The 27,402-nt window shown below is 41.6% G+C and overlaps 1 protein-coding gene across 3 annotated transcripts in view; it reads right to left on the bottom strand.

The window, feature by feature from the left end:
• Positions 1–27,402, bottom strand: part of MAN1C1 (mannosidase alpha class 1C member 1) — a 90,174-nt gene that overhangs the window by 45,717 nt on the left and 17,055 nt on the right. For all 3 annotated transcript variants that reach the window (XM_038377423.2, XM_043506061.1, XM_038377422.2), the window contains exon 2: positions 17,129–17,225. In XM_038377423.2, coding sequence (XP_038233351.1) covers positions 17,129–17,225 — 97 coding nt within the window. The remainder of the gene's footprint in view (positions 1–17,128; positions 17,226–27,402) is intronic.

The raw sequence follows: 27,402 nt of genomic DNA, 5'->3' as shown, positions 1-27,402 counted from the left end.
TGCAACAGGTGGTTGCAGCTCATTACAGAACTCCGAGGAGGAGGGTCTCCGCAGATAGTTTTATACCGTTCAAGATTATTTTGGCAACAAAGCAAACTGTGAAGATGGTTAGGCCTTGAGCAATTCTGCAAAAGCTCACTGCACAATCACAGAATCATAGAATCGTAGGACTGGACGTGACCTTGAGAGGTCATCTGGTCCAACCCCCAGCTCTTATGGCAGGACTAAGTATTATTCTAATCTAGATTATCCCTGACAGGTGTTTGTCTAACTTGCTCTTATAAATCTCCAATGATGGAGATTCTACCACCTCCCTAGGCAATTTATACCAGTGCTTAACCAGCCTGACAGTTAGGAAGTTTTTCCTAATGTCCAACCTAAACCTCCATTGCTGCAATTTAAGGCCATTGCTTCTTGTCCTAGCCTCACATGTTAAGGAGAATAATTTTTCTCCCTCCTCCTTGTAACAACCTTTTATGTTCTTGAAAACTGTTATCATGTCCCCTCTCAGTCTTCTTTTCTGCAATCTTCCCTCATAGGTCAGGTTTTCTAGACCTTTAATAATTTTTGTTGCTCTTCTCTGGACTTTCTCCAATTTGTCCACATCTTTCCTGAAACGTGGCACCCAGAACTGGACACAATACTCAAGCTGAGAGGCCTAATGAGCCAAGCAGAGCAGAAGGATTACTTCTTGTGTCTTGCTTACAACACTCTTGCAAAGACATCCCAGAATGATGTATGCTTTTTTTTTGCAACAGTGTTACCATTGACTCATATTTAGCTCTTGGTCCACTATGACCCCCAGATCCCTTTCTGCAGTACTCCTTCCTAGGCAGTCATTTCCCATTTTGTGTATGTGCAACTGATTGTTCTTTCCTAATGAATTTCATCCTATTTACTTCAGACCATTTCTCCAGTTTGTCCAGATCATTTTGAATTTTAATCGGATCCTCCAAAGCATCTGCAAAGCCTCCCAGCTTGGTATCATCCACAAACTTTAAAGTGTACTCTCTATGCTATTATCTAAATCACTGATGAAGATACTGAACAGAACCGGACCCAGAACTGATCCCTGTGGGACCCCACTCAATATGCCCTTCCAGCATGACTGTGAACCACTAATGATTACTCTCTGGGAATGGTTTTCCAACCAGTTATGCACCCACTTATAGTAGCTCCTTGTAAGTTGTATCTCCCTAGTTTATTTATGAGAAGGTCATGCGAGACAGTATCAAAAACCTTCGTTTACCACTTCCCCCCATCCACAAGGCTTGTTACCCTGTCAAGGAAGGCTATTAATTTGGTTTGACAATGTCTTGGAAAATATAGTTTTGAACCCAAGGCTGAGAGCATCATTCAGCAGAAAGGTCTAGGGGGATGGAGTGTGAGGCTGGGAGCCAGGAGTGTCCAAGATCTAATCCTGTCTTTGTCCTAGACCTTAGGCTGCTCAGTTAGTCTCTCTCTGTCTCCATTTCCTCTACTCACAAAAGGGCAGAAGGAGTTAATATTGACCAATCTCCTAGGGGTGCTGTGAGGATTAAATTATTTATGAAGTGCTTTGATATTCTAGCATTGAAATCACCAAGGAATTATTATTATTCAGTAAATTAGTCAGAACCAGACCCTTACTCATTTCCAAATGAAAATTGAACAATACAGACCCAATTGGCTGATTGTTAGACAAATCCTATTATTTACTTCTTTGTGTTCAGATTGGGAATGAATAAACCAATATCCTTGAAGCTTTGGTAACACAACTCCCCTTGCCCAGACCCTCCCCCTAAAAAGAGCTTTGAACTAAGCTGAATAATAACAGCAGCAGTAGCTCTGACATAGCGCTTTTCCTCCAAACACCACCAGGCTCTTCAATCCCATTTTACAGATGGAGAGACAGAAGCACAGAGAAGGGAAATGACTTGCCCAGGATCCCATCGGCTCAGCTGCAGAGTCAGGAATAGAACTTGGCTCTCACTGCAACGTCCTATCAACGGACCATGCTGCCTCGTCCAATTTAGTATTTGTGCAAAGTGCCTCACTGACAACCCCAGAAGCTGAAACCCTACTTATCCACTGAAAAAGGACACCAAGGGAAGCAGCAGAGGAGGTTCCCCCACGTGTCTCACCAGTGGAGCCTTAGTCTTGAGCTGAAGGCCGATCTCTAGGGCCGAGAGGAGAATTTAGTCTCAGTGGCCCTCACTGCTGAGTCTGAAAGCAGTTGAATCTATCAGGCCTCTATTGCTGATGGCAAGAAGGCCCATCACGTGTGTAGGTGGTTTTAGAGATGTCTGCTAGGAACCACGGGACTCTGTCAACTCATGTCAAAGAGGTCTTGGAAGAGCCTGTAGCTCTCTGATAAATATAATTACTAAATCTCCGTTTCGGCTACAACAATGCAACGAATAAGGCTCAACAGTAAATGAGAGTCACAGAATAATACCAGCCATGACCCTCACTAAACATCTGTTCTTGTATTGGCTTCCTACCAAAATCTGGTCAACTGTAGTATCAAGTTCCCCATCTTTACTCCTCAGTCATCTGAACCGGCTGATCTTCACTCTGCCCTTCTCAAACACCTCAAGATTGGCAAATTAGCTACTTATTCCCCCCCTTCTTCCCCATGCTGGCATATACTGGCAAAAATAAAACACTCTGTAGCCTTCAATTTTAACTTTACTTTACAGTCCAAAGGTCCCATTGCTTCAAGTTTAACTTTTCCACTCTGTTAATTACACTCTAATATGGAAACTTTTTTCAATAAACCACTGTTGAGTGATATACTCTGATTCTAAAGCAGATTTCAAAATTTAAAGAGGTGAGACAAGAGAAAATAAGTTTGTGATCAAATAATCAGAAGGATCAAATCAGTTGCTAATGATTTCTCTCCCATCACTAGCTTTCTTGAATAGAGGCACAGTGCTTGTTCAGCTACTGTAAATTAAACAGAAAAGCTAAGTAAATGTAACAAAGAGGTTTACAGGTTTTTATAAATTGAAATTCTGAATTAAGGCCTTATAAAATTGTCCCTTTACATCCTATTACTTTAGCAATCTATAAATTCTTTCTACCACATCATCAAGACAATATTATTTACCACAAATTCTGCTAATCCTAATGACAATAGATCACAGTTAATGCCTTAACTCAATTTATTTTCTATTGCAGTTTTGTCTGTGAATTTAAAAGATATAACACTGTGTAACTTTGTTCCCTTTTAGTTTACATTACCTTAAACAAACTACATAAGAGCAATAAAGTACCACTACAAAGAGATAAAGGAGACAAAAATTAGCCTAAAAACTAGAAAAGATCCATTCCATTCTTATCAGCACATTCTCCTGCAAACTAAAAATCTATTTGCTTTTGAGTAACTTCATTTGGTTTTGCTTTCCAAATAAACCATTCTAAATATACACCACTGCTTGAGTTACAAGACACCTCATATTCAGAATGTTTCTGTCTCCTCCACATTGATTCTCCTTGCTCTATTTTTTGTGCATAAGTCAAACCTACAACCCCAAAATATTTTATATCCTACACACATGCTAAAAATACAATCAGATAGATGGACATTTGCAGAGTGACAGCAGCAGATATTAATTTTCTTGCAACTACCTGATAATTATTTAACAGATTCATCAGAAATCCATCCACTTCACTCCAGTCAGTGTATGCAGTCAAGACCTTGCAAAAGTGACTACCGCCCCAAACAGTGCACACCTATGTCAAGCTGAGAACTAAGAGGTAAGGATACATACTTCTGAACTAATTATGTCATTCATGCCCAAAGTGAGAAAAATTAAAAGCACAGATCATTTCCTGCAAACCAGCATAGAAAACATGAGGATAGATAATCCTATAGTACAAAGTTTGGGAATGGGATGTTTTATTGTACAGAGATACAAAGTGTCGGCAAAACTTTGAGAGAACAGTTTGCCAAATGAGGATACTCCACTTCCCATTGGAATAAGAAGAATTCTAAAGACCACATTAATAAGATCAGCCCAAACATCTGGCTACAAGACATCTCAATCTGTTTTTCTTTGTTAACATGAGTCGATCCTCTGAATGCCCAGGAAGTGTTAATGAATCTCAATACCACCTGTATTGTACAATGTGTGTCAGCATAAGTGCTACACAGTTACTAGGTAAACCTGGCACCAAATACAGAAGATCCCCATGAGATTTAGCTATTTGGTTGCTAAGGTCAAATTCAATTTTGTACATGGATTCCTCCAGCTGGGAAGGAAATTGTTTTTTTGTATTATAAACCATTCATGGTTTTCAAATCTCAATCTCCCCCGAAGAATTACGTCTGTTGTTCAAAAGAATTTTCTGCTGTCTCTCTCTGAACAAGGGCAGTTGAGTGCCAGGGAGGAATAGAAAGAAAGATATTCAGTTAATTTAGAAAGTTGGATATGGCAAGGTAAACTACAATGGGAAGTCAGGGTGACCAAAGCTATCTGACAAGATTCTTATTGTGCTCTGAAAAGGGGAGGCACTCGATATGAAAGTTAAATGCACAGCATAGAAATAGTATCTTTATTCCCAGGCATGGCTCGACAGTGCTAGTGGTGTCTGATCCCAAAGTTTAATCCATTGTGCCTCAGTTTCTTCATCTGTAAAACTCATTTCAGGTGTGTGGAGATCTTTTGCTGACAGGCATTGTGCATTGTGTAAAGTATTATCAAATCACCCAAAACTTCTTGGAGTTCAAATTGAACTACTTTCTATTCAAGAGCTTCTAAAGGGATAAACTGGCTGTATTGGACCTTAAGGGCCTACTGCAGCAAGACTGCACATCTGCTATGGAGAGCTCAGTGAGACACTGAAAGCATTAATTATACAAATACTCCTTTGGGAGAGAGGTTTTTTGTTTCATTTCAGCAACAGCGATTGGATGTCGTGAAATTGACATGATTATTTCTTGCAAAGTTAGGTTATTTGATAACCAGGGAGGCGTAAATCTGGATACAACAGTTTAAATAGATTAAGGGATGGGGACAACAGACATACAATTGGAGTGAAAAGCTTCTAGTTTCTCTTCTGTCTGTCTGAAATTACTTTTAGACTGGTTAAAGGTAATAGGATTATATACTTTTTATTTTTTCTTCCCATGCCACCCTGAGTGACTGCATCAGTTAATGAGAGGTGCCTCAGCAGGCCTACTGAAGTGAACACACACATTCCATCTAAAACACTTATCCATGGACTTCAAGAGACATAGCTAGCAGTTAATGAGCAGAGGCTGCCAATTCATCTTATAATTCAAGAGAGAGAGACTTTGATAAAATAATCAAAAAGAAGGTGCCCTTCCAACTTCCAGATACATTTTCCAAAAGGCGGTGGCAGATGTGTTATGATAGGAAAGGAGAGAAGCAACTTGTAACTCTAGACAATATTTCTTCCTCAGTGAATGATACAGAAGATTCATTTGGAGGAGCTTCTTAGAGCAGATAGAGCATTTTAGTTTGGGAGCGGAAAAGTACCTCTCTCTTATGCGATGCTCTGTAACCCAGGGGGCCTGAGAACTCAACCCTTGTGATGGTTTATAAATGAACATGCTTAGAGCTGAACCAAAGGGGCAGGTAAAAAGCTTCCCTCTCCCCTCAAATACAAATAATTCCGTTTTTCAGTGTACAGCTGAATGGGCGGTGCAGTGCCTGGAGATGCTAGACACTTTAAAGATGAGTCTCTTCTTTCTGGTTAAAACTGCCAGTATTATAAATGGCTCTAGGGGCACCACCCAGCAAGGTTCCAAATACCCTCATAACTCAGTGAAGCCAATGGAATCATGGGACGCCAACAAGTATTTCACAGGATCAGACTTTTAGAGATGGACTAGAGTGGAGGGAAGGCAGGAACTTCTATTTAAACGGCTTTCTGACTGCTCGGACATACTAACTGCAAAACCAAAAGGCGACATTAACAAGCAGCATGTTAGACTTAGAATTTTGGTTGTGCAGAGGAATCAGGAAATTCAAAATATTGATTCCCACAGCAACCAGAACCCAGCCCGCCTGGAATAAGAAACACTTTATGCTATTATAAGATGCGAATTCTAATACCTACAGGCTAAATTTTATCCTCAGATACCTGGATAGAGCTTCAGTGAAATCAATGGAAGCCCTTCTACCCTCAGCCAAGGGGAAAACTCAATTCTTAGTTCCTACATCCTTGAATTATTTGCTATCATATGCAGAAAGCACCATGTACATGGCTTTTAGGGATTCATATGTGCAATATGGCTGAGTTATGACTTCTGTGAACACCATCGCTTGGAATTTAGTGATTTTGAGTGCAAAGTTTCAACCAGAACGTTGACAGGTTTCAGAGTAGCAGCCGTGTTAGTCTGTATTCGCAAAAAGAAAAGGAGTACTTTTGGCACCTTAGAGACTAACAAATTTATTAGAGCATAAGCTTTCGTGAGCTACAGCTCCGATGAAGTGAGCTGTAGCTCAACAAAGCTTATGCTCTAATAAATTTGTTAGTCTCTAAGGTGCCACAAGTACTCCTTTTCTTTTTGCGAACCAGAATGTTGTAATCACATAGTATTTCTCCCAGAAGAAAATACAGCTGCATGTGATCATATGTTCAAATAAAAGCATTGTGGCAAAAAATGGAAATATACGTAGGTGTTTTTAACTGCATGTTTGTAAATCTCAGCAACCATATGCACTGTACATTGCAACTGGTATGGAAAATGAATCATGCCTGTATGACACCATTTTCATCTACAGCATCTTGATTTTCCTCAATCAATTTTTAACTCAAGTCCAGCACAATCCGTTTTTCCATTGGGGAATCACATACAGCATGCATTATGGTGCATTAGAACTTTTGAGAACAAAGTACCACAAAATGTCTAAATGTTTTTATTAAGACCAAAAAAATTTCTGATAACTCAAGAAAAGGCTGAAGGGATTTTCTTCAAACTTCCGCAAAAAATATTTTTTCCCCTTTTTATCTTTTGGGGAGAGAACACGTCCAAGAAGTTTAATCTCAAAAGAGAATATTTTTAAAAAGTCGTGAGGATCTTAGAATTAAAGTGCCTGCCACCTGAAGCTAACTTTGAAATCATTGACAAATCAGATATGAAAGTCGATGCCCTGTGGGATGATGCTAAATAGGTATTAAACAGGACAAGTGATTTTCAGCTCTTTCATGCCAAAAGAAGGCATGTTTCAGAAAGATGAGAGAATACAGGGAATGAAGGAGGATACCTAGAGAAATTACACAGAACACAATGCTGTAAGAGAAGCAGTTCTACAGGGGATCACCTGGGAGGCGAATGAAAAACTGGCAAAGTCTAGCACTAATCTAGATGAATATTCTATGAGAAAAATAATTCAAGTTTAAGGCACTTAGGTAACACCACAAAAAAACATGAGAAAGGAGTTAAGCCCTAAAATTAAAAGCTAACATAGCAAGACTAGTTCTGACCCTACCTAGTTTCTTAGAAGTTCATTTTTGAAAAAGACGGATAGCAGTGAATTAAAAATAAAGAGAAGAAATAGGTTTCCTGATACATAATTTATCTCTACCTCTCCTTTCTGAATAGACAAGGGAAAGTCAAATGCAGAATTAAAAAAAAAAAAGATGCAATGCCAGAGGCCACAAGATATTTCTGATTATTTATATATACACACACACATACACCAGCCCAATAAATAAATAATGTTCTAAATTTGTTCCAATTTTCTGACGAGTTTCTGATGTTCTTCATCTTTTTTGGCGGGGAGGGTGGTCTGGTTGGGGAGGAGGCAGAAGAGAACAACACACAATGCCCATATTTCTAAAATACCATTAGGGACATAATTCATCTTCAGGAAGTCAGACGTCACCCAAGCTACAGCTCCATTCATCCAGTCAGCTCTGCACAGGACAGATCATTCCTTCCATGTAGGCTCCTTGGGGCTGTCTTTTTTTGTTCTGTGTTTGTACAGAGCCTAGCACCATATGGTCCTACTCTGTGACGGGGCTCCCAGCCACTACAGTCATAAATAAATAATGATCTATAAGAGTCCTGGTGACTTCACTGAGAGTCTAAAAAGGCCCATCCATGCAGATTCAACTGCAGATTAGGGTTTATATAATGACATGTACAAGAGATAATGAAAAATACAGTCCATGCTGAGGAAATGCACACACTCAGGGGTCACGTTCCGGTTGTTGTGTGCACAAGTGAGAAAAGCAGCAGGCATAAGTGGGCAAAAGCAGACTATAACGGTTATACACTTATTATGGCTCCTCTAATATCCAAAGAGCTCACACTTCATAGCTCCTCCCCAGGACTAAACCACAGAGGAGAGTTTCAGGGAAAGGTTTATGGGCCAGGACAGGGGCCATTTACTGCATTCGGAATCATCACCTGCCTATGTATCTTCCCCCACTGGGATCACTCAGCACAGCCAGCTGTGCATGGTCTGTATGGACACTCCAGGGCTGGCCCAAATTACAGGTATGGAATAACACAGCGTATACTCTTTCTTCCCCACACAAAATATACTAATTCACTGAATTGGGCAGCCAAAGTGCCTAACCCACCAATGCAATGTGTAAAAAGCAGTTACACCGGACGCCCTGATCCACCCGTCAGTTCTTCTTTCAACCTCAACTGTCTCCCTATCAACCACCCACAGCCCCCACATTGAGCAATTATTGTACAGCCTTAACTCTGATGTTCACTAATTCACTAGTTCACTGTGGCTTTTGATGATTAATATAGGGTTGATATGACTAGCCTAAGCTACACTGTATGTGTTTGTGTATGTGTAAGTTAGGTATGTATGGCATCTGATTGCACACAGTGTCTGGAAGATAAGTTTGCCTAAACAATTAAGAAAGAGATACAGTAACTTATGCATGGGTGATCTATGCTGTCAGTGACTTGTTCTATTTTTGCCATTCGGTTCTGCAAATCCTGCATTAAAATTAAGTCAGCCTTTGGTGCGCTGTATATATGACTGGCGTTGATGTTGCAAATCTCAATGCTGCCAGAACCACTACCATCATCTCCATAATACTGAAAAGAATCAGTCCGTAGTCCAACCATCCCCATTATCAGCTGGCCACCTTTTAATCACAAGCTTGATATCGGTGAAGATTGGACAATTATTTCTAGATAATTAGAGTCCAGAACAAGGCACAAACAACATCCATAAAAGGATAATTTTTCTTTAAATATTTTTTAAAAACTGCATTTTAAATAAGCCTTTTAGGGCTGAGACAAAGAAAAACAGATAATTACAGCCCAGCATTAGTTAATATCCTTGTCTACAAGAGTGCAGGGCTGCTATAACACTGCTCCTTTCTTGCATACTAGTATATATTCTCCTGCTTCATAATTCCCAGTCATCTAGAAAAGAGCCTGGATACTACTCTCTAGTCACAGTCTTTGAACAGGAATTTCTTCCTTTATAGGCTTTTATCTGCAAGTTTATATGAAGACAGAAAATGTGATGTCACTATATAAAATCACCTCAGATACTATGTGCAGTTCTGGTTGTCCCCTCTCAAAAAGACACATTAGAATTGGAAAAGGTGCAGAGAAGGGAACAACAATGGTTAGGGGGGTGGAACAGTTTCCACATGAGGAGCGATTAAAAAGATGGGAATTATTCATCTTAAAAAAAGAGACGACTGAGGGGGGATCTGAGAGAGGTCTATAAAACCATGACTGGGGTGGAGAAAGTGAACAGGGAAGTGTTATCTACCTCTTCACATAACTCAAGAATTAGGGGGTCACCCAGTGAAATTCATAGGAAGCGGATTTAAAACAAACAAAAGAAAGTATTTCTTCACGCAGTGTACAATCAGCTTGTGGAACGTGTTGCCAGGGGATGTTGTGAAAGCCAAAAGTATAACTGGGTTAAAAAAAAATTAGATAAATTCATGGAAGATGATCCATCTAAGGTTATTAGTCAAGATCGTCAAGGATGTAACCCCTTGCTTTGGGTGCCCCTAAACGTCCAACTGCCAGAAGCTGGGCCTGGATGATAGGGGATGGTCACTCGATAAATTGCCCTGTTCTGTTCATTCCATCTGAAGCATCTGGCATCGGCCACTGTTGAAAGACAGGAGACTGGGCTAGACAGACCATTGGCCTGACCCAGTATGGCCATTCTTATGTTCTTACTAGCTGTTTCTTTGAGGATTTTTTCTGTGCAGAATGTTTTCAGCAAATTTGAAGATACTTTCCTGGGTTTTGGCTTCATTACACTCAAAACTCAGTCCAGGGTCATCGGATAGTTCATAAAGCTCTTGAGGAAACATGGGATGATTAATGGCTTTATGCTGATGTTTTTGTTGCCTGGTTTTCTACTATCAAAATCCTGCAGTCAACACTTCTCAGCTGTCCCCTGTATCTAAAGGGCTGAACTAACACTCCAGATCCAAGCATGCACAACCTTCGGAGTTTGCATCTGAACTTTGCATTGTGGGCCAAAATCTTAAAAATCTGGGTTCTGGGGTTTTGTCTGAACCTGAAACTCAAAGCTAAATTCAGGGGAGGGAAGGACACATGGTTCAAATCCAATGTTTGCACAACTCCCTGTAATATAGATTCGTGCTGGCTCTGATGCAAAGCCCACTGGAGTCAACTGGAGCTTTGACTTACCAGGCTTTGGATCAAGCCCTAAGATTGTATGTGATGTTAGCACCATACTTGGACAATTTGAAAGTCTTGCAGGGTGGCTTTGGATACTGGGTTATGTTTATAGCAACACATTTTTGCTTTGAAGTATTTTATGGCCTGTTTATGCATAAAAAGTCCCCAAACATGCTGGGAAGCCTTCAGAACATTGAGAGTCTCGAGGCCTTTGACTACCAAAGAAGAACATGGTCACATCACAGTGCCCACAATATGAACTGGTTTTAAACGTGGGGGAGTATTTTAGTTACAATATACCACAGAACAGCAAAGGCAGCCTGATTTCAATAGATGTCATGAATTTTTACTCCCTGGACCACCAGGGCACAGAAGCACCACAAAAGCAAGGATTTTAGCCCATTGCGGGGCAGTGGGATGCTGATCAGCTAATGATCACGGTCAGGGCTTTTAAAAGGCATTAGTGTGTTTGAGGGAATCACCACCCTCACCACAATCTGGAGAAGAGAGTTGTAGGTATGCGCCTGATGGAAGGTTAAAGATGTGCCTTGTTTATCTGGAAGGCGCAATATCTGGCAGGTTGGGGGGTGTGGGGCAGACACAGGGATACATGTCAGTTCCAATATGAATCATTAACAAATACCCACTGACTCTGTTGTTTGGATGGATAGCCTGAATCACTGCTTCATACTGACAGGAAATAGGTTTGTTGCTACGGATTTCAGTGGCAGCAAAAATAGTGTAAATACAAAATGTCCTTCCTTAAAAACAACACTCAACTGGGTAATATGCGACTGAAAAAAACAAAAAAAAAAAAGAGAAAAGGCTAACAGTGTTCCAGGAAGAGCGGAAACATCTTCATTAGCACTGCGGGGGGGCAGGGGGGATGTTTCTCTCCCTAAAAAAGCACATGAAGCAAACTGCAAAATGTGATAGTCAGAGGGAATAATTCTGGATGCAATTTCTGAGAACTATTATTTGTTCAATCAGATAAAACGACACTCCAGGGTTTTTCACTTTTGTGATCACAGGGAAAGAGGCACCTACTTGAGCCAAAAAACTCCACAGAGCGAGCATGCATTTCTCTTCTTGTTGCAGGAATGTCTCCAGTTAATATTTTCATCCTGTTACCTTTCCTGCATTAAATACACATACATGAACACCTATTGCTTCTCATTGGCTGATTGCTCCCTTCCCGTCTCCTTGCTAAAGTCACTGACAACTAAATATGCTCTGTGTAAGCTCCAACGCTCGTCTCTTTCCCCATCAGAAGTTGGTCCAATAAAAGATATTAGCTCACCCACCTTGTCTTTCTAGTATCCTGGCACCAACAAGGCTACAACAACATCACAAAACAACAAAACATGCAGCTATTAGGAAAATGTGTGGGTCCAGGTGGGCAGGGGGGACGACAAGATGGATCAAGTGACAGATAGTGGAATACAGAGCCTTTTATATCTAAGTAGTCTGTGTGAATTCAGCTGTTCAAGTTGGTGGTGACCAAAAGTTGCTACGTTCCATAACTGTTCAGGAGTCCATGTGGAATGAGTTTGGTGGTCTTAGGCCAGTGGAGAAGTGTCCGTGTAAAAAAACCCGCAATAAAATTGGCATTCATTGATCTTTAGGGCGGCCATCTCAGAGGGACCAAGGATCAAAAGACTGCTTGATGCTGAGCAACACTGACACCTCGCCTGGTGATCAATCTATCCAGGTTAGGGCTGAGGCATGGTAGAAGGCAGGGTTAGAACGCTTGCCTTGGCACAGATCATGCTGTAATTATGTCAAAATCTAGAGGACCTCAGTCTCCAGAACCTTCATTTGGGCACCATTCTAAAGCACTAAATTAAATAAGATGTATTTTTTTAAAATCACCCTCTCCCCTCCCCCATGTCATTACAACCCTGCTCAGCCCAGGGACTCGAAACCACACCATTTCTGAGCAGCTGAGGCTGACAACATCCCATCTGCAAAGCAGGCTGTCAATACCGTCCAGGCAGCTCTCAAACCTACAGGCCAAATAAATGAACTGAGCCTATGCAGCCACTCATTTCCCAGGAACTGTTGATGCAGTACCTGGTACGCTGTTGGACTCGGTCGCCAAACAGCTGAGCATGGAGCAATCCCAGGGCTGTCTGCAACCCGCAAGGACGAACTCGGAAAGTTTTACATCAAGACCTAACTGCCGTCAGATCCTTGCCGTCTAGTACTGCTGACCTGACCGTGTCCTCAATGTGACAGTCCTCCCATGTATTCACATCAGAGAAACTTGCAAAGATTCACAAAGATGGTACAAATTCAGGAGATGCTGAAAGCAGCAGAAGCCCTGACAAGACAATTTTAGGTACTAAATGCAATATCCAGATAGAGAAAAAAGATCTAGTTAGAGATGGCTATTTTTGCACCAAAACTAGTATATTAAAATGCTGTTAGATTCTGAAAAGTGGCTATTTAACAGCATTGTCAAGTTCCATATTTATTTCCTGTCAGTGATTGCAGGGCAAATTGGCTGAGGTTACAAATCAAAAGACGGATTTTTCTAGCTGCCAGCACTGCATACACCATGAAATATCTAAAAATCAAACTTCCTAACTTATCACTGTAATAAAGATTCTGCAATTAAAATTTAACTGACAATTCAAGTTGATGCATGTTGTTGATCCAGCTTGTTTTCCATAGCTATATAAACTTGGCAAGACTAACAGGTTTTAAAAACATTTTGTCTAAAAAGTAAACTGATATGACAGACACAGCAGCAGACAGAATAATAATTCTGTTATTTAATGCGAGTTATTACCGTGACAGGTGCATCAGAAATGCCTCACTAGATAGTAACTCTGCCCTTCTTCAGCACTTTTACTCCAAGGATCTCAACATGCTTTACAAATAGTGATTAGTTCGGGCTCATAACACCAAAGAGAGGAACACCGGGAAGCAGAGAAAAAGAAGGGTTAAATAACTAGATCACACAGGTCTAAGCTACAGTTGGGAACAGAATACACCCCTGTCCCTATCAATTTGTAGCCTTAGCTACATCCTCTTGCATAGCCATACTTAACAGACATTTTTTCTAAACAAATATGCTTTGGGTCTGATCCTGAGAGGTGCTAGTAACTTGCAGTTCAAACTCAAGTCAAGGTCTTTAAGAATTGAGAAAAAACTATGGAGAATAATGAAAATCCTGAAGTTGTAGAAAAAATTAGAGTGCAGGAAATTTAGCATGACATGGGATTTATTCATTTAACACAGAACATTCTCCATGCCCTCAGCAGAGTGATTCAGCAATTCTGATGGCATTCATTTGAAGTGATACCACCAAGTGGATGCCAAATGGCAGTATGTTCTAAAATGAGTTCACCCCCTCCCCACCACAGGTGAGCATGGGAGGTTGGGAGAGCAAAAAAGAGTCTTTACCAATAGCCCCTGGCTAGTGGTCTCGAAAAAGATCATTAGTTATTGCAAGGGGGGGGGTATTATTTGTACAAATGAGCTGTACATAGAAAACTGGAAAGTCCTGGTACAAGCTGGTTATAAGAGAAGGATTTGGTGCATTATTTACCCACGTAAAAGTGTAAGAATAATTTGTCATGTCTGATCTCAGTCATGTCTGTTCTCAGTGGTAGCAGATGACAGAACGAGGAGTAATGGTCTCAAGCTGCAGTGGGGGAGGTTTAGGTTGGATAGTAGGAAAAACTTTTTCACAAGGAGGGTGGTGAAACACTGGAATGGGTTACCTAGGGAGGTGGTGGAATCTCCTTCCTTAGCAGTTTTTAAAGTCAGGCTTGACAAAGCCCTGGCTGGGATGATTTAGTTGGGGATTGGTCCCGCTTTGAGCAGGGGTTTGGACTAGATGACCTCCTGAGGTCCCTTCCAACCCTGATATTCTATGATCAGACCATTGGTTAAATAACATTGGGACCCTGTCTCCATGTCTATGCCATGCATGCTTCAGAGAAGATAACCCCACCACCAAACCTGGCCACTGGTGTAATTCTAGAGGTCAGGAAGGAGTCTCTCTCTCCCGGATCCCCATGTATGAAGGGGCATCATATGGAAGACAAAATGGGCAGAGAACCTTTCACAGTCCTAACCTGCCCCTTCCTAAGCAGAGCTGGTTTCCGGGAGAAGGAAAGAAAATAACAGGTCTGGAGACCGCAGAGGAAGAGTTCTACTCTGCTCATTACTGGGTGTGTGGATGGTCAGGCAGGGGCAAACACATCACTGTTCTATCATAGCAGAAACCGAATCATCAGAAGGTGAATGTTCAGTTTGTATTTCTATTTTGACTTGCACGAACATATTTGATGAAAAACAGGTCCCCTGCTTTTCTCGGGGTGATGCTGCTGATAATTGACGGTTCAGCCGTAAGTGAGCATCACGTACAGAACAGGGAAAAATCTATCACTCTTAAAGAACTGGAATATTTTTCAGTCACACAAACATATTCTAAAATAGCCCCCAAAAGGTGTCCTTCCTCCCACATAGAAGCAAGCAGCTGCAGCAAAAAATCTCAGCTGAATTTCAACACCTCAGGTCAGGAGAATACCAGGATTGCCTACGGTACATCTGTGGTTTGGAATAAAAAGGCATTGTATGAGAAAAATCAGTATTCCCCTAATTTCTAAATGCATTTTAATATGACAGGGACGCAATACTCTAGCAAGGGACTGTTTAGTCCTTCATTTCTTTACTAAGCAGCAGTTTAGAAAGGGGCGAAAAAAGCATATTAATAGCATGAAAGGCACCATGTAGCGTCTCTTCAGTGATTGTCTGCAAACCCTTCTGCTCCAGAGAGTATTTTCCTTGAGAGCCCTCACAGACATGTTACAAGCAAGCATAAGCATCAGCAATTGTTTTAGCATGATAAACACATTTAAAACCTATCAATATCTTTTGTCTGTTTACAGCTGTGTTCCTAAGGAATTCCGACAAGTTCACCAGAATGGAAAATGCCAAACTAAGTGATACAGCAAATGTAGATTCTAAACGAAAAACCAAGCTGTGGCAGGATGTTCTTGGTATTGCTGGAGAAAAGGGAGGAAGGGGGAACGGCTGGGTGAAACCAGTGCTTCCGAAAAAAGGGGTTGGGATAGCAATGACTGGACCAATGAGGCACAATGCAAGCTTCCCCAAGCTGCTCTGTCAGTTCATCTCTGGCTTCCACCCAAGAAACGTAAAGAACTTCACTAATATTAATGAAGTAACCCTTCCCGTACTCTCCTGACATAAGTATTATCTCTGTTGCACACAAAGAAGTGGGCACAGAAAAGCAAAGTGCCTTGCCTAAGATGACATAAGAACTTCGTGGAGCACTGCAAATAGATCTCCTGACTTCCAGGCCTGCAACTAAGCTACAAGACCATCCTTTCTGCTCCTACCATCTGCTTCTGCAGTACTGGGATCCCCACAGAGCTCTACCATTAGGTTTTAGTACTGAAATTATGCAAACTACCACTCCCCCCACCCCTCAAAAATCTAATGTGCTAAAGAGAAAATATATACAAGCCAATAAACACACAGTGTAAAGAGTCTTTAATATTGATTCCCTTATTCAATATTTCACGAAGTCTACATCCCCATTCAACAATGGAGCAGTAAGAGAGAAAACAGAATTTGGTCAGAACCTGACGTTTACCAGTTGAGACAAAGAGTAATGTCTTCAGGCTGAGATTAACTTTATGTTTTAGTGCAGAAATTGGTCAGTTTTGTAATTGCTCTGCATCTCTCCAAGACACACTTTGTGCTAAATATAGTAAAAGTGATTGAGGCTGGGATTTTCTAAGGAGCTGACGGGAGTTTGATGCCCAACTCAGTGGTGGATTAGCCACTGGGACAATGGGGCCCATGCCCAGGGGCCCTGGAAAAATGGGTACCCCCATGCCCTGCTCGGTGCTCTTGGTGGGAACTGGGGTCAGGGTATGGGGGCTTGCCCCGCTCCTCCCAGCGCTCCTGCTGGGGAAGCCCCCACACCCTGACCCTGCTCCTTGCCAGGAGTGCTGGGCATATGGAGTGGGGCAAGCCCCCATAACCTGACCCCACTCTCCACTGGCAGGAGCACTGGGCGGGCGGGGGAAGCCCCCACGCCATGACCCTGTTCCCTGGCAGGAGCGCCGGGTGGGCAGAACAGGGCACGCCCCCATGCCCCAACCTTATTCTCCCTGGCAGGAACACCGGGTGGACGGGGGAAACTCCCGCACCCCAACCCTGCTCCCCAGCAAGAGCGCCGGAAGGGGGGGGGAGGGGGAAGCAGGGACCGCAGGCGGAAAGGGTGGGGAGGGGCCTCCACTTGCTCTGGCCCAGGGCCCCACAAAACTGTAATCCACCTCTGGCCCAGCTTCAACAGAATACCAATGAGAGTTGGGCACCTACCTCCCAGAGGCTCCTTTGAAAATCCCAGACACCCACTTTGTTAAAGGGGAAAGAGGTTGAGGTTACGCAGGCTGCTTCCCTGCAACAAGGGGAAAGGAGAAGAAATGGGAGTTTGCAGCGCTATTACTACTTTGCATTTACACGGTGGCAACTTACCGAACATGTTACCAATGTGTCCATTCTTAGTTAGCGGTCGAAGTTCATTTTTTCCGAATGCATATCGTCTGTAGTTATCCCAAGCAAACTTCATCATCTACAAAGAAATGGGGGGGGGATAATTAGACAGATTATTAAAGTGAACTAAATTTCAGACTTAATGCAGGGCTTGATCCCGATCAGTGCAGAGTCGTGCATCTTCTGGTGACCCACTAATTATGAAAGTCTACACTGCACTGAATACATAAGAATTCTGCTTGAAATTCTCATTCGGTACCATACTTTTATTATACTATGGTATTTCAGGCTTGACAGGATGGACCCATCAGTTCTGGGGTACAATTTGGGATTGTGATAATATAATAGGTCCGCAAAAAGAAAAGGAGGACTTGCGGCACCTTAGAGACTAACAAATTTATTTGAGCATAAGCTTTCGTGAACTACAGCTCACTTCATAGTAGGTTCCTGAGTCTAACTTAATATCCCATACTTTGTTGTCAAACTAAATGGGAGTTTTGTATGAACATCAAATTATTTGAATTATCCCGTTTCAGCCAAGAACTTCTAAAATTTCAAAATGCTAATTACAAATGGGAAAAATATAAATGCTAAGCTTGATGGGTCCAAAATTAATTCCCCAAAAGAGATTACATTTTGAGTTTTAACATTTCCTTATGATATTGATAGTGAACCATTCATCAGGTACAATAGTATTAAAATCCTACCTGATCATTTGTCAAACGCAGATATATAAATATGTATTACATTGAAAAGGAAGCAGGACTGGGATGAATCATGCACATAAGAATACGGAAGTGAGCAAGAGAAGAAGCTGATCTTATCTTAAAATAAATGTTACTCGGATTTAAATTTTCCCTAATGTTCAAGCTGAACTTTCATTTTTATTAATAGCAGATCTCCATGCTTTTGGGGAAGAGGATGGAATCCGTGTCATTTTGAAATCTTCCAATCAAGACTCAATAGCATCTTCTCAAGATGGTTTTGTGGGAGCCCTTCCCCATCAGGAAGATCGATGTCTGAGAGATCCCTTCCAAGTCAAACAATTCTCTGACACAAAGCTGTCTGTGTTGGGAAGAACCTCCTAGAGGTCATTGAATTTGCCTTCCTGGGAGGATTCTGGGCACTGGGTTTGGTACGATTCCAACACGTACATGCAAACATTGTTTCTTCCTTCCACTTGCCCTTTTTGCTCTAGCTGGCAGGGAAAATAAACTGACAAGTATCCTCTCTTCAGACAGGAAAGACCAGGACTTTTGTCAGGTTCCAAGCAGTCCTTTAAACAATGCCTCCTTTGATAAATCCACACAGTTCCAGTCAGATTGGTCTAAAACCTATGCTTTTCTTTGACTCCAGCCCTGTCATGAAGTCATACGGTGGATCTGAAGGTGGCTTTGGAGGATCAACAGTAATCTCTATCTCTGCCCAACTAAGATACGATTGTTCTTGTTAGAGTGAGGGGTTTAAAGACTGTAGGTGAACTGTGGAGAAGGAATGATTAAAACAGTCACGCCTATGTAACAGTGGCCAATGTCTATCTGTCCAGATTAGGGATTCTTGGACTATTTATTGCCCAAATATACAGGCTTCATTCATCTAATATTCTTCCAGCTGTTTTGATTCCCTTGCTGTCCATCCCTCTCCAGCTGTCCATTTCTCAAACCCAATGTAGCGAGCATCTGCCTTAATTAGCACACACACAAAAAGCCACATCACCAATGTTTTTTTTCTTTTTTAAACATCCAGCTTCCAAAGTAAAGTTTCACAGGGCTAGTCCTAAGAATGAGGATAAACATTTGCAGAACTGACTGATAACATTCAGACTCCAGCACTGCCAGAAGGAGGAATTTTGGATGAATAAGTGAAGCCATTTTGGCTTTATGCATTCTGTGTGGGATGAATTAGTCACTAGAGCTCATTGATTCTTGGAAGCTAAGACTTAACGACCAACAGAGCAACAACCTCCTGTAAAAGGCACTTAAGTATGCATCAATCATATGACTCAAGGTTTTCATTTTTTCTAGGTTGATGCTGTTTTCCAGTGACAGTATTATTTTTAATAGGACATTTTCATTATTTTACTATTTTTGTAGCAATGCTTTTGGGGAAAGCTGGGGCATTTCCTGGATGATACTAAGCAAAGCTCCTTTATCCTCTTCTAGGGTATGATCCTGTACGCCACTGAAGAGAGGGATGGTTTTGCCAGAACTTTTACCAGGGGCTGGGCTCTCACAAAAGAAGTTTTCCTGTGCTGGTGTCATAAATATAAAGAGAAGGCTAACCACCTTTAAATCCCTCCTGGCCAGAGGAAAAACCCTTTCACCTGTAAAGAGTTAAGAAGCTAATCTCACTGGCACCTGACCAAAATGACCAATGAGGAGACAAGATACTTTCAAAGCTGGGGGGACAAAGGGTTCTCTCTGTCTGTGTGTTGCTTTTGCTGGGACCAGAGCAGGAATGCAGGTCAGAACTCCTGTAAAGGGCTAATAAGCAATCTAGCTAGATATGCGTTAGATTCTGTTTTGTTTAAATGGCTGATAAAATAAGTTGTGCTGAATGGAATGTATATTCCTGTTTTTGTGTCTTTTTGTAACTTAAGGTTTTGCCTAGAGGGATTCTCTATGTTTTGAATCGGATTACCCTGTAAGGTATTTACTATCCTGATTTTACAGAGGTGATTCTTTTATTTTTTTTCTTCAATTAAAATTCTTCTTTTAAGAACCTGATTGCTTTTTTAATTGTTCTTAAGATCCAAGGGTTTGGGGTCTGTATTCATCTATGCAAATTGGTGAGGATTTTTATCAAGCCTTCCCCAGGAAAGGAGGTGTAGGGTTTTGGAGGATTTTGGGGGGAAAGATGTTTCCCAGCGGGCTCTTTCCCTGTTATATATTTGTTAGGTGCTTGGTGGTGGCAGCAATAAAGTCCAGGGGCAAAAGGTAAAATAGTTTGTACCTTGGGGAAGTTTTAACCTAAGCTGGTAAAAATAAGCTTAGGGGGTTTTTCATGCAGGTCCCCACATCTGTACCCTAGAGTTCAGAGTGGGGAAGGAACCTTGACAGCTGGTGATAAAACCGACACATCAGAGGGTCAAGAGCTTGCAGACAAGGGAGGTGAGAGATTGAGGAACCCTTTTGTTTCCCCTTTTAAATCATAACCAAGGAGGAAGGGAACACCCTCTTGGCAAACACATGCAAGTTCCACTTCGCTGGAAAGTTTATGCTTTGTTGCTGAAAAATAAGCCAACTACATATTGACTGTTATAACTAATATTCTGCAACGTGCGTAACTAAGACTGGGATGAAAATCAGAGAGGGGGCAGAGTGGGTATCTTCCCCTGGATTTTTAAAATACCTGCTACTAGGTCTCTCTGATCCATTCCAAGAGGCAAAACATTTGTTTTTCAAAGTATGTTGGAGCCCCAGGATCTGTCCTCCCTGGTGCAGATTGATTAACAGTATCCAGAGAGGGTGAATTCTGCCAGCAGAGAAAAGGAAATTGCCCCAATTACATCTCCTTGAATTTGGTGGCAGAATTTTAAAAGAAGACACCCCCCACCCCCCTTCCACCACCGGACATTTCATACAAGTAAAGTCAGAGGACTTCAAGAATAATCTCCAAGGTTTGCTCACATTCACATGCCACCCCAAAATGCTGTTTATGGAGAGAGCTTCCCCACTCATTAGGCTAGATTGGGTCTTTTCTCCTTCAAAATGGTTGACCAGGCAAATGAAGTTAAATTTGTCATGCAACTCTGAAGAGCCTCAGAATAAAATGATTTCCTGCTGGCTGCAATGCCTGAAACTTTCTTTTGCTGTTATGTTCTGGGCTGATAATCAGACAGAGGCTGGACTAGATTCGGCATGCTGCCTAGAGATATTGAAGGGCTGCTGCCATCTCCTTTGTGTGAGAAAAATTTCACTTGCTGTTTTTAAACTCTGGTATATTTCTGTGATAAGAGCCACGATGTGGCTCTATCTCAGATTCCAGGATCAGGATTTCCTCCCTCTGATCACTGGTCCAGAAGCAGTGATTGGAAAAGTTTAACAGCGAACAAAGTTCACAGTTCTACCAACTCAGCCCTTTTGCAGCAGCCGTTCCAGGCCAAGTTTAGCAGCACATCTCATGAACCCCTAGAGTTAAGAGATTAATTGCGCCTCAGAAAGTGGGGATTCCACATTTTCATATCGTATAGACTGAGGACTGGTATGTAGCTCTGAAGTTTTTAAGCAGTTAGTGGCCATTAAAGGCTAGCTGGAGTTGAAATAGGAAAGAAAAAATGCAAGATGAAAATCAGACCCATGTGGCAAATACCTATCAGGGATGGTCTAGAATAGATAATACTTAGTCCTACCTCTCGAGGTCCCTTCCAATCCTATGATTCTACAGTTTTAAAGTCTGATTTCTGATGAAATGCCAAAGTTAAAAGAAAAGGAGTACTTGTGGCACCTTATAGACTAACAAATTTATTTGAGCATAAGCTTTTGTGAGCTACAGTTCACTTCACTGGATGAAGGGAGCTGTAGCTCACGAAAGCTTATGCTCAAATAAATTTGTTGGTCTCTAGCGTGCCACAAGTACTCCTTTTCTTTCTGCGAATACAGACTAACACGGCTGCTACTCTGAAACCTGTCAAAGGTTAAAAGTGAATGTTTTATACTATTCTAGCCATGGAAGCTCATGATATATCGAGCTTTAAAACAATGTCTATAAATATAAAGAGTTTTATGCAAACTGGTTCATAGTTTTAGATTTTAATCTTTACTGGTGTGCTGCATGCCACTTGACAATTATCGATCTGACCCTGAAGTACAAACCACCCAGTCTTTCAACTGATTTACAGCACAGATTCCAAGTCACAATTAATCTTGTCAGATTGTCTTTCTTCTGTCTGACCTGTATAATCCACCCTATTTTCCACAAAGAAATCCAGCTACACATTTAAATGGCACTGTCAATTTAAATGTGTTGGAGACAAATACTTCCTTACCTATTTTACTAACACTTTGGATTTTTAAAATTTTCACTGTTGACATAGTTTACTTCCCCCAGTTTATGCTCTGAATACTTTTTGCACGCCTCTCAGGGTAGATAATGGAAATCAATTATGGCCTCAATCCTGTAAACTGTTCCGTCTCAGCAGAGCCGTGTACCCATGTAGAGCCCCGCTGACAGTGGGTGGAAAGGTCGATTTGGACAGAACAGCTCGTGGGAGTTTCACTTGCAGGTTCCTAACGTTGCAGTAATGGGGTTTCAAACACTGCAGGGGAAAGACTGTCAGACCTGTTTTCATTGCGTTTTTTCTTCAATGTGAGATGACATTTTTATTAGATGTAGGTTTTATAAAAGCTATTTTTAGAATGGTGGGCCAAATTTTTCTCGGCAATGGTCCTTTAAATATTGCAGCAAGATATATTACAAGTGTTTAATATTTATACTGACAGGTCACACGCTTCTAATTCTGCTGAAGCTGAATGAAGATACCATGGCTGCACGTACATTGTTACCATATTTCCTCTGATTCACTCCCTTCCTTTAATTTGTTTCCATTTGTTTGGCAAGTCTTGACTCAGTAAGAATTTGCTTATATGACCATCACAACACCTGGTATATATTTATTTAGTGAATCAAATTCAGGGGTAGTACCAGTCAGTGAGGGGGAAGGGGGGCAAGATTGACCAGAGAGAAAATTGGGGGGGGCTGTGCCCCCCCTTGCCATAAGCCCCACCCCTCCATGGCTCCACCCCCTCTGTGACCATGCCTCCTGCCCAGGTCAGAGGCCAGCAGCTGGAGCCAGGCAGTGTGGGGCTCTGGCTGCTTGCAGCTGGTAAGAACTGCCCAGGACGGAGGACCCAGCTCTGGGGCTGGCAGAGCCCTTGGGGAGCAGCATGCAACCACTAGGGGTGGGGCCCAGGAGCCCGGGCTGGAGTGAGTCAGTCCAAGCTGCTGTGGGGAGTCCCGGACCTGCCGCCTGCCCTGGGTGGCACACCCCAGTCGGTGGGGATATGGACCAGGGGCTGTTCTTGGGCACCCCAGCCCTCTACCCAGGCTTACTTCTCTGCTGCCGCTCTAGAAAGCGGCAGCTGCTACGAGGCAGCTATGAGGGCAGGGGGGGTCTATGGCAAATTTTGGGGTGGCTATAGCCCTTGCAACCCCCCCCCAGCACTGCCCTGATCAAATTATCAATAAAGTTCTATTAAAAAGCCTACCGTGCCAAGCTTCCATTAGTTCCTTGCCTTCGCAGTGCTTTAGCAGCCCAGGACTGTATGCCACAGAACACGCTGGACAAGTGTAACGGGCAAGTCCTATCCCTAAGTATTGGGGAGCTTGGGTTTCCGAACTGTTGAAAGTGTAGATTCGCTGACTTCAAATGCAGTTGAGGGTACTCAACAGATGTGAAAAGTCAGGCTTTGGGTTTCAAAGGGTATCATGGCGGGGAAAGAAGAAGGCCACTAACCAGAACTTTACACAACGAAAGCAATCGGGCCACTTGTTTGAGCTAAGCACTTTGCTAACACACAGAAGAACCCTCAGGGTATATGATGAGGAAACAGGGTCCAAGATAAAAACTTCACCAAAGAAATGTTTTACCAAAGAAATATTCTACCATGGCAATGGGCATGCACAATACTTCCAATGTGATGTAACATATGCAGTATTTAACTAATTAAAAACCCTAGGTTAAATCTGCTTGTAAAAGCAGAGAGGATCAACGAGAAATCAAACTCACGTCTGCCTCCTCACGTCTGCCCTGTATGATTTTAAAATGCAGAGCATTTCCAAACAGCTATTTGATTAGTTTTATCCATCTAGGCTAGGATAATTAGTAAATGCCTAAGAGATGAAATTTAAATATGCCAACCAATCAGTCCATTTCAAGAGCTTCCCATGAACATTATACAAAGCAATTATCTTTACAAGATAACCACTTTCATGGCTCTTTTGCCTTTAAAAAAATCCTTACCCATTAGCGCCCTATAAAATATTTAAATGATCACACTACCTACAAAATTCCAAGTTGGGGTTCTCCAACAGCAATTCTTTTTGTTGCTGCTCATTTTTCAAATTATTATTAACATAAGCTTCCCACTGTTTTGCAACTCAAAACTGGTAGGTTTTTTTCCTCTTTGTCTTTTTGGTGAAGATCAGTGGCAGTATCAGATAGGACCTGACCTTTTCTGCCTCTAGCCTGGTAGATCATATGAGACTCAACCTGACTTTTTCTGCCGCAACCTTTTAGGACACTGAAATTAGCTCCCGTTCCTATTTCAGATTTCTTACCTGCGGTACATTGCTGTATATTTTTCCCACCCTGCAAAAAATAATTTTCCTGACAAAACTATATACTAAAAGGTATAACTTGCTGTCAGTGTCTTGCAGTAAGAGTAAAAGATAGGTGTGAGACCTTATTCTAATCTTACTTGTTTACACTGGTGTAAATCAGGAGTAATTTCACCAAAGTCAAGGGAGCTGTACCAGTGTAAACTGGTGCAAGATCAGTATCAGGCCCTCAGTTATATTTTTAAGACAGTTATATATACACCCAAACTCCAGTGAAGAATCTAATGATGAACTCAAATTAAAAAGCTTTACCACAGAGCCATTGTCATGCTGAAAGAAAAGGAGTACTGGTGGCACCTTAGAGACTAACAAATTTATTTGAGCATAAGCTTTCGTGAGCTACCAGACCTACTTATTTTGAAAGCATCCTTAGAAGTCATTCTACATAATATTTTTATTGCTAAATGTTGTGGCACTTGGCTAACAGATTTCATTTAACCAGGCACTAATAACCACAGGCCATTATTTTACAATTATAAAAGTCTGTAACTAGCAGAACAGACACTGCTACAGCAGATTAAGAAGTTACTAGGCAACATGCAGAAATGGACAGCAACACTGATAATCCATTCTAAAGTAATTACATTTTATAATTAAAGATTACTGTAAATCCAATAGATCCCAACAGGAACTTGAGCAATTTAGAGACACCCTGGCTAACCTGTCTGTTTTAAAGCAGTCATGTTAGCTTCTAATCTTGAATAAAACACAAAGAAAATGGATATTTTCATTTAAGCACCTGACAACCATAATGTGCGTCATTTCTTTAGTCATTAGTTGGATCTTTTATTATATAACTAACTTTCACAAAAGCTGCACTCATCTTTATTGGCACTGAGGAGGTGAGTACCAGGGATTAGAACTGGGAATGGAAGTTTGAACTCCTGATTGGAAAACTTGTTACCACTGACGTCAAAGAAAAATCCATTCCCTACTCTTCCATGATGAAGTGAGCTGTAGCTCACGAAAGCTTACGCTCTAATAAATTTGTTAGTCTCTAAGGTGCCACATGTACTCCTTTTCTTTTTTCTAGTTCCTCTGTGCCTCAGTTTACCTATCTGAAATATAGAGCTAATCATTTCACAGGAGTGGTGAGGCATAATAAATAAAAATGAACTACTACTATTAAACTGAATTTGAATAGCATTCTGCACGTTCAAATGTAAGTAACACGAAAGGAATTAATTCTCAACATTCAACAAAGTAAAAATAATCATCTCAAAGATTTTACAGGTGAGGAAAAAGCAGGCAGAGAGGGAAAGTGACTTCCCCATCATTACTCAAGCAGTCAGTGGCAGTCAGGTTTATAATTCAAGACTTAATTCAGCTGCAGCTGCACCCCACTGGGACTCAATTCAGAGACAGGTGCTTAGCATAATGGGGTCCTTGATTGGTAATGTATGGATTATTATGCTATCGTATCAAGAGAGTGATACACCCCTAGTCATATAGTTTATCTACCACAAATTAACACCTGGGATTATAGCCTTTGTTCACATATGTTAAGGAAAGAAGGCACCATTGCAATTATCTATCCAGCCTCCTGCATAACATAAGCCGTGGAATTTCACCCCACAAATTCCTACATGAAGCCCAGTCACTGGTGATTGAATCTGCCACAAAGGACACCCAATGTTTGGGAAAGCCTCAAGTATTTTACAGACCCCTCTGCAATGATCCAGCTGATTCTTCCTCAGTTATTCAGTACATCATCACGGAGCCATGCCCAGAATCTTGAGCCATTCCCATGCCCTTGAGTGCTTTGAAATGGGGTTTAAAGCTGATCTTGAAACTCTGCCAAATCTGCCCCTGAAGTGTAAATACACCAGCAGATACTTAAATTTATTAGTAGACATTAAGCAGATGCTGTAAATCATTTGCTACATGTATCTTTATTATCTATAAAGTAAATACAATAATGTCAAACAGGCAGTGAAGAGCTTTCTCCCCAGGACTTTTGTTGCAGTCTTTAGCGTGCATCATCAAGCTACTTATATTAGAGATTTTTTCCACCATTTTCATCACTATTGAATAGGAAACACAAACAAGGCAAAAATTGCAGCTGGACTCTACAGTTGGAAAAATCTACAGTTGGAAACACCAGATGAATTAATTAGTTAACTCTGCATAAGCAAAAGCAGAGCTGTGAGGGGGTGAGATCATAGACTGAAAAGGGGTTAATAGCCAGTTAATTACAGCACAGGTACAACAGGTGTACCTAATTAGTTGCTTCTCAGCCAGAGGGGCAGGACCCGGAGCCATCAGGTGATAACATAATGGACATCTGGCCCTTATAAAAAGGGAGAACATTCACTCCTAAAAGGAGGAACCAGAGGCACTTCTATGAAGTGGCCTGAGCCAGAAGCTGTAGGAGAACATGCACCCCAGACAGATGCCGTCAGAGGGGTCAGTGCTTGATGATGGATCTGGGGAGAAGGTTACAGAGCAGCTAAGAAGAAAACTGAAGACCTCAGAAGAAGGGCAGACTGGTTGAGAGACTTTGACATTAGTGTGAGTTTCTGTCGCTTGACAGATTGGATTTAGCTGCTTCTCAACTGGAAGGCTGACCAGCAGGAGATGCAGAAGACTGAGACCCCTGATGCCCAAGGGGTATGCCAGTGGTGAACATGCATCATGACAAGGGCTGATACCAAGTTCATGAGTTTGGGTTCACTCTTAAGATAAACCAATTCAACAACAATTCCATCATCATGAACTAGCTGAGGTGAATGTTTAAACCTGGACTGTATCAGAAATGATCAACTGTATCTTATGTCCTATATAGCTCTAACTGCTAATTGAGGTTCTCCTTTCATTTAGTTGGTAGGGGTTTGCACTTCTGCAGCAGAAAGATCCAAATTCTATCCCGCCTGCTGCTGTGACATTCTGAGTGGCTGATATACACAATATAGTGTCAG

Source organism: Dermochelys coriacea, chromosome 19, assembly GCF_009764565.3.
Source record: "Dermochelys coriacea isolate rDerCor1 chromosome 19, rDerCor1.pri.v4, whole genome shotgun sequence".
Classification (NCBI taxonomy): Eukaryota; Metazoa; Chordata; order Testudines; family Dermochelyidae; genus Dermochelys; species Dermochelys coriacea.
Note: the sequence above shows the minus strand (reverse complement) of the source record. Positions and strands in the feature narration are given on the sequence as shown.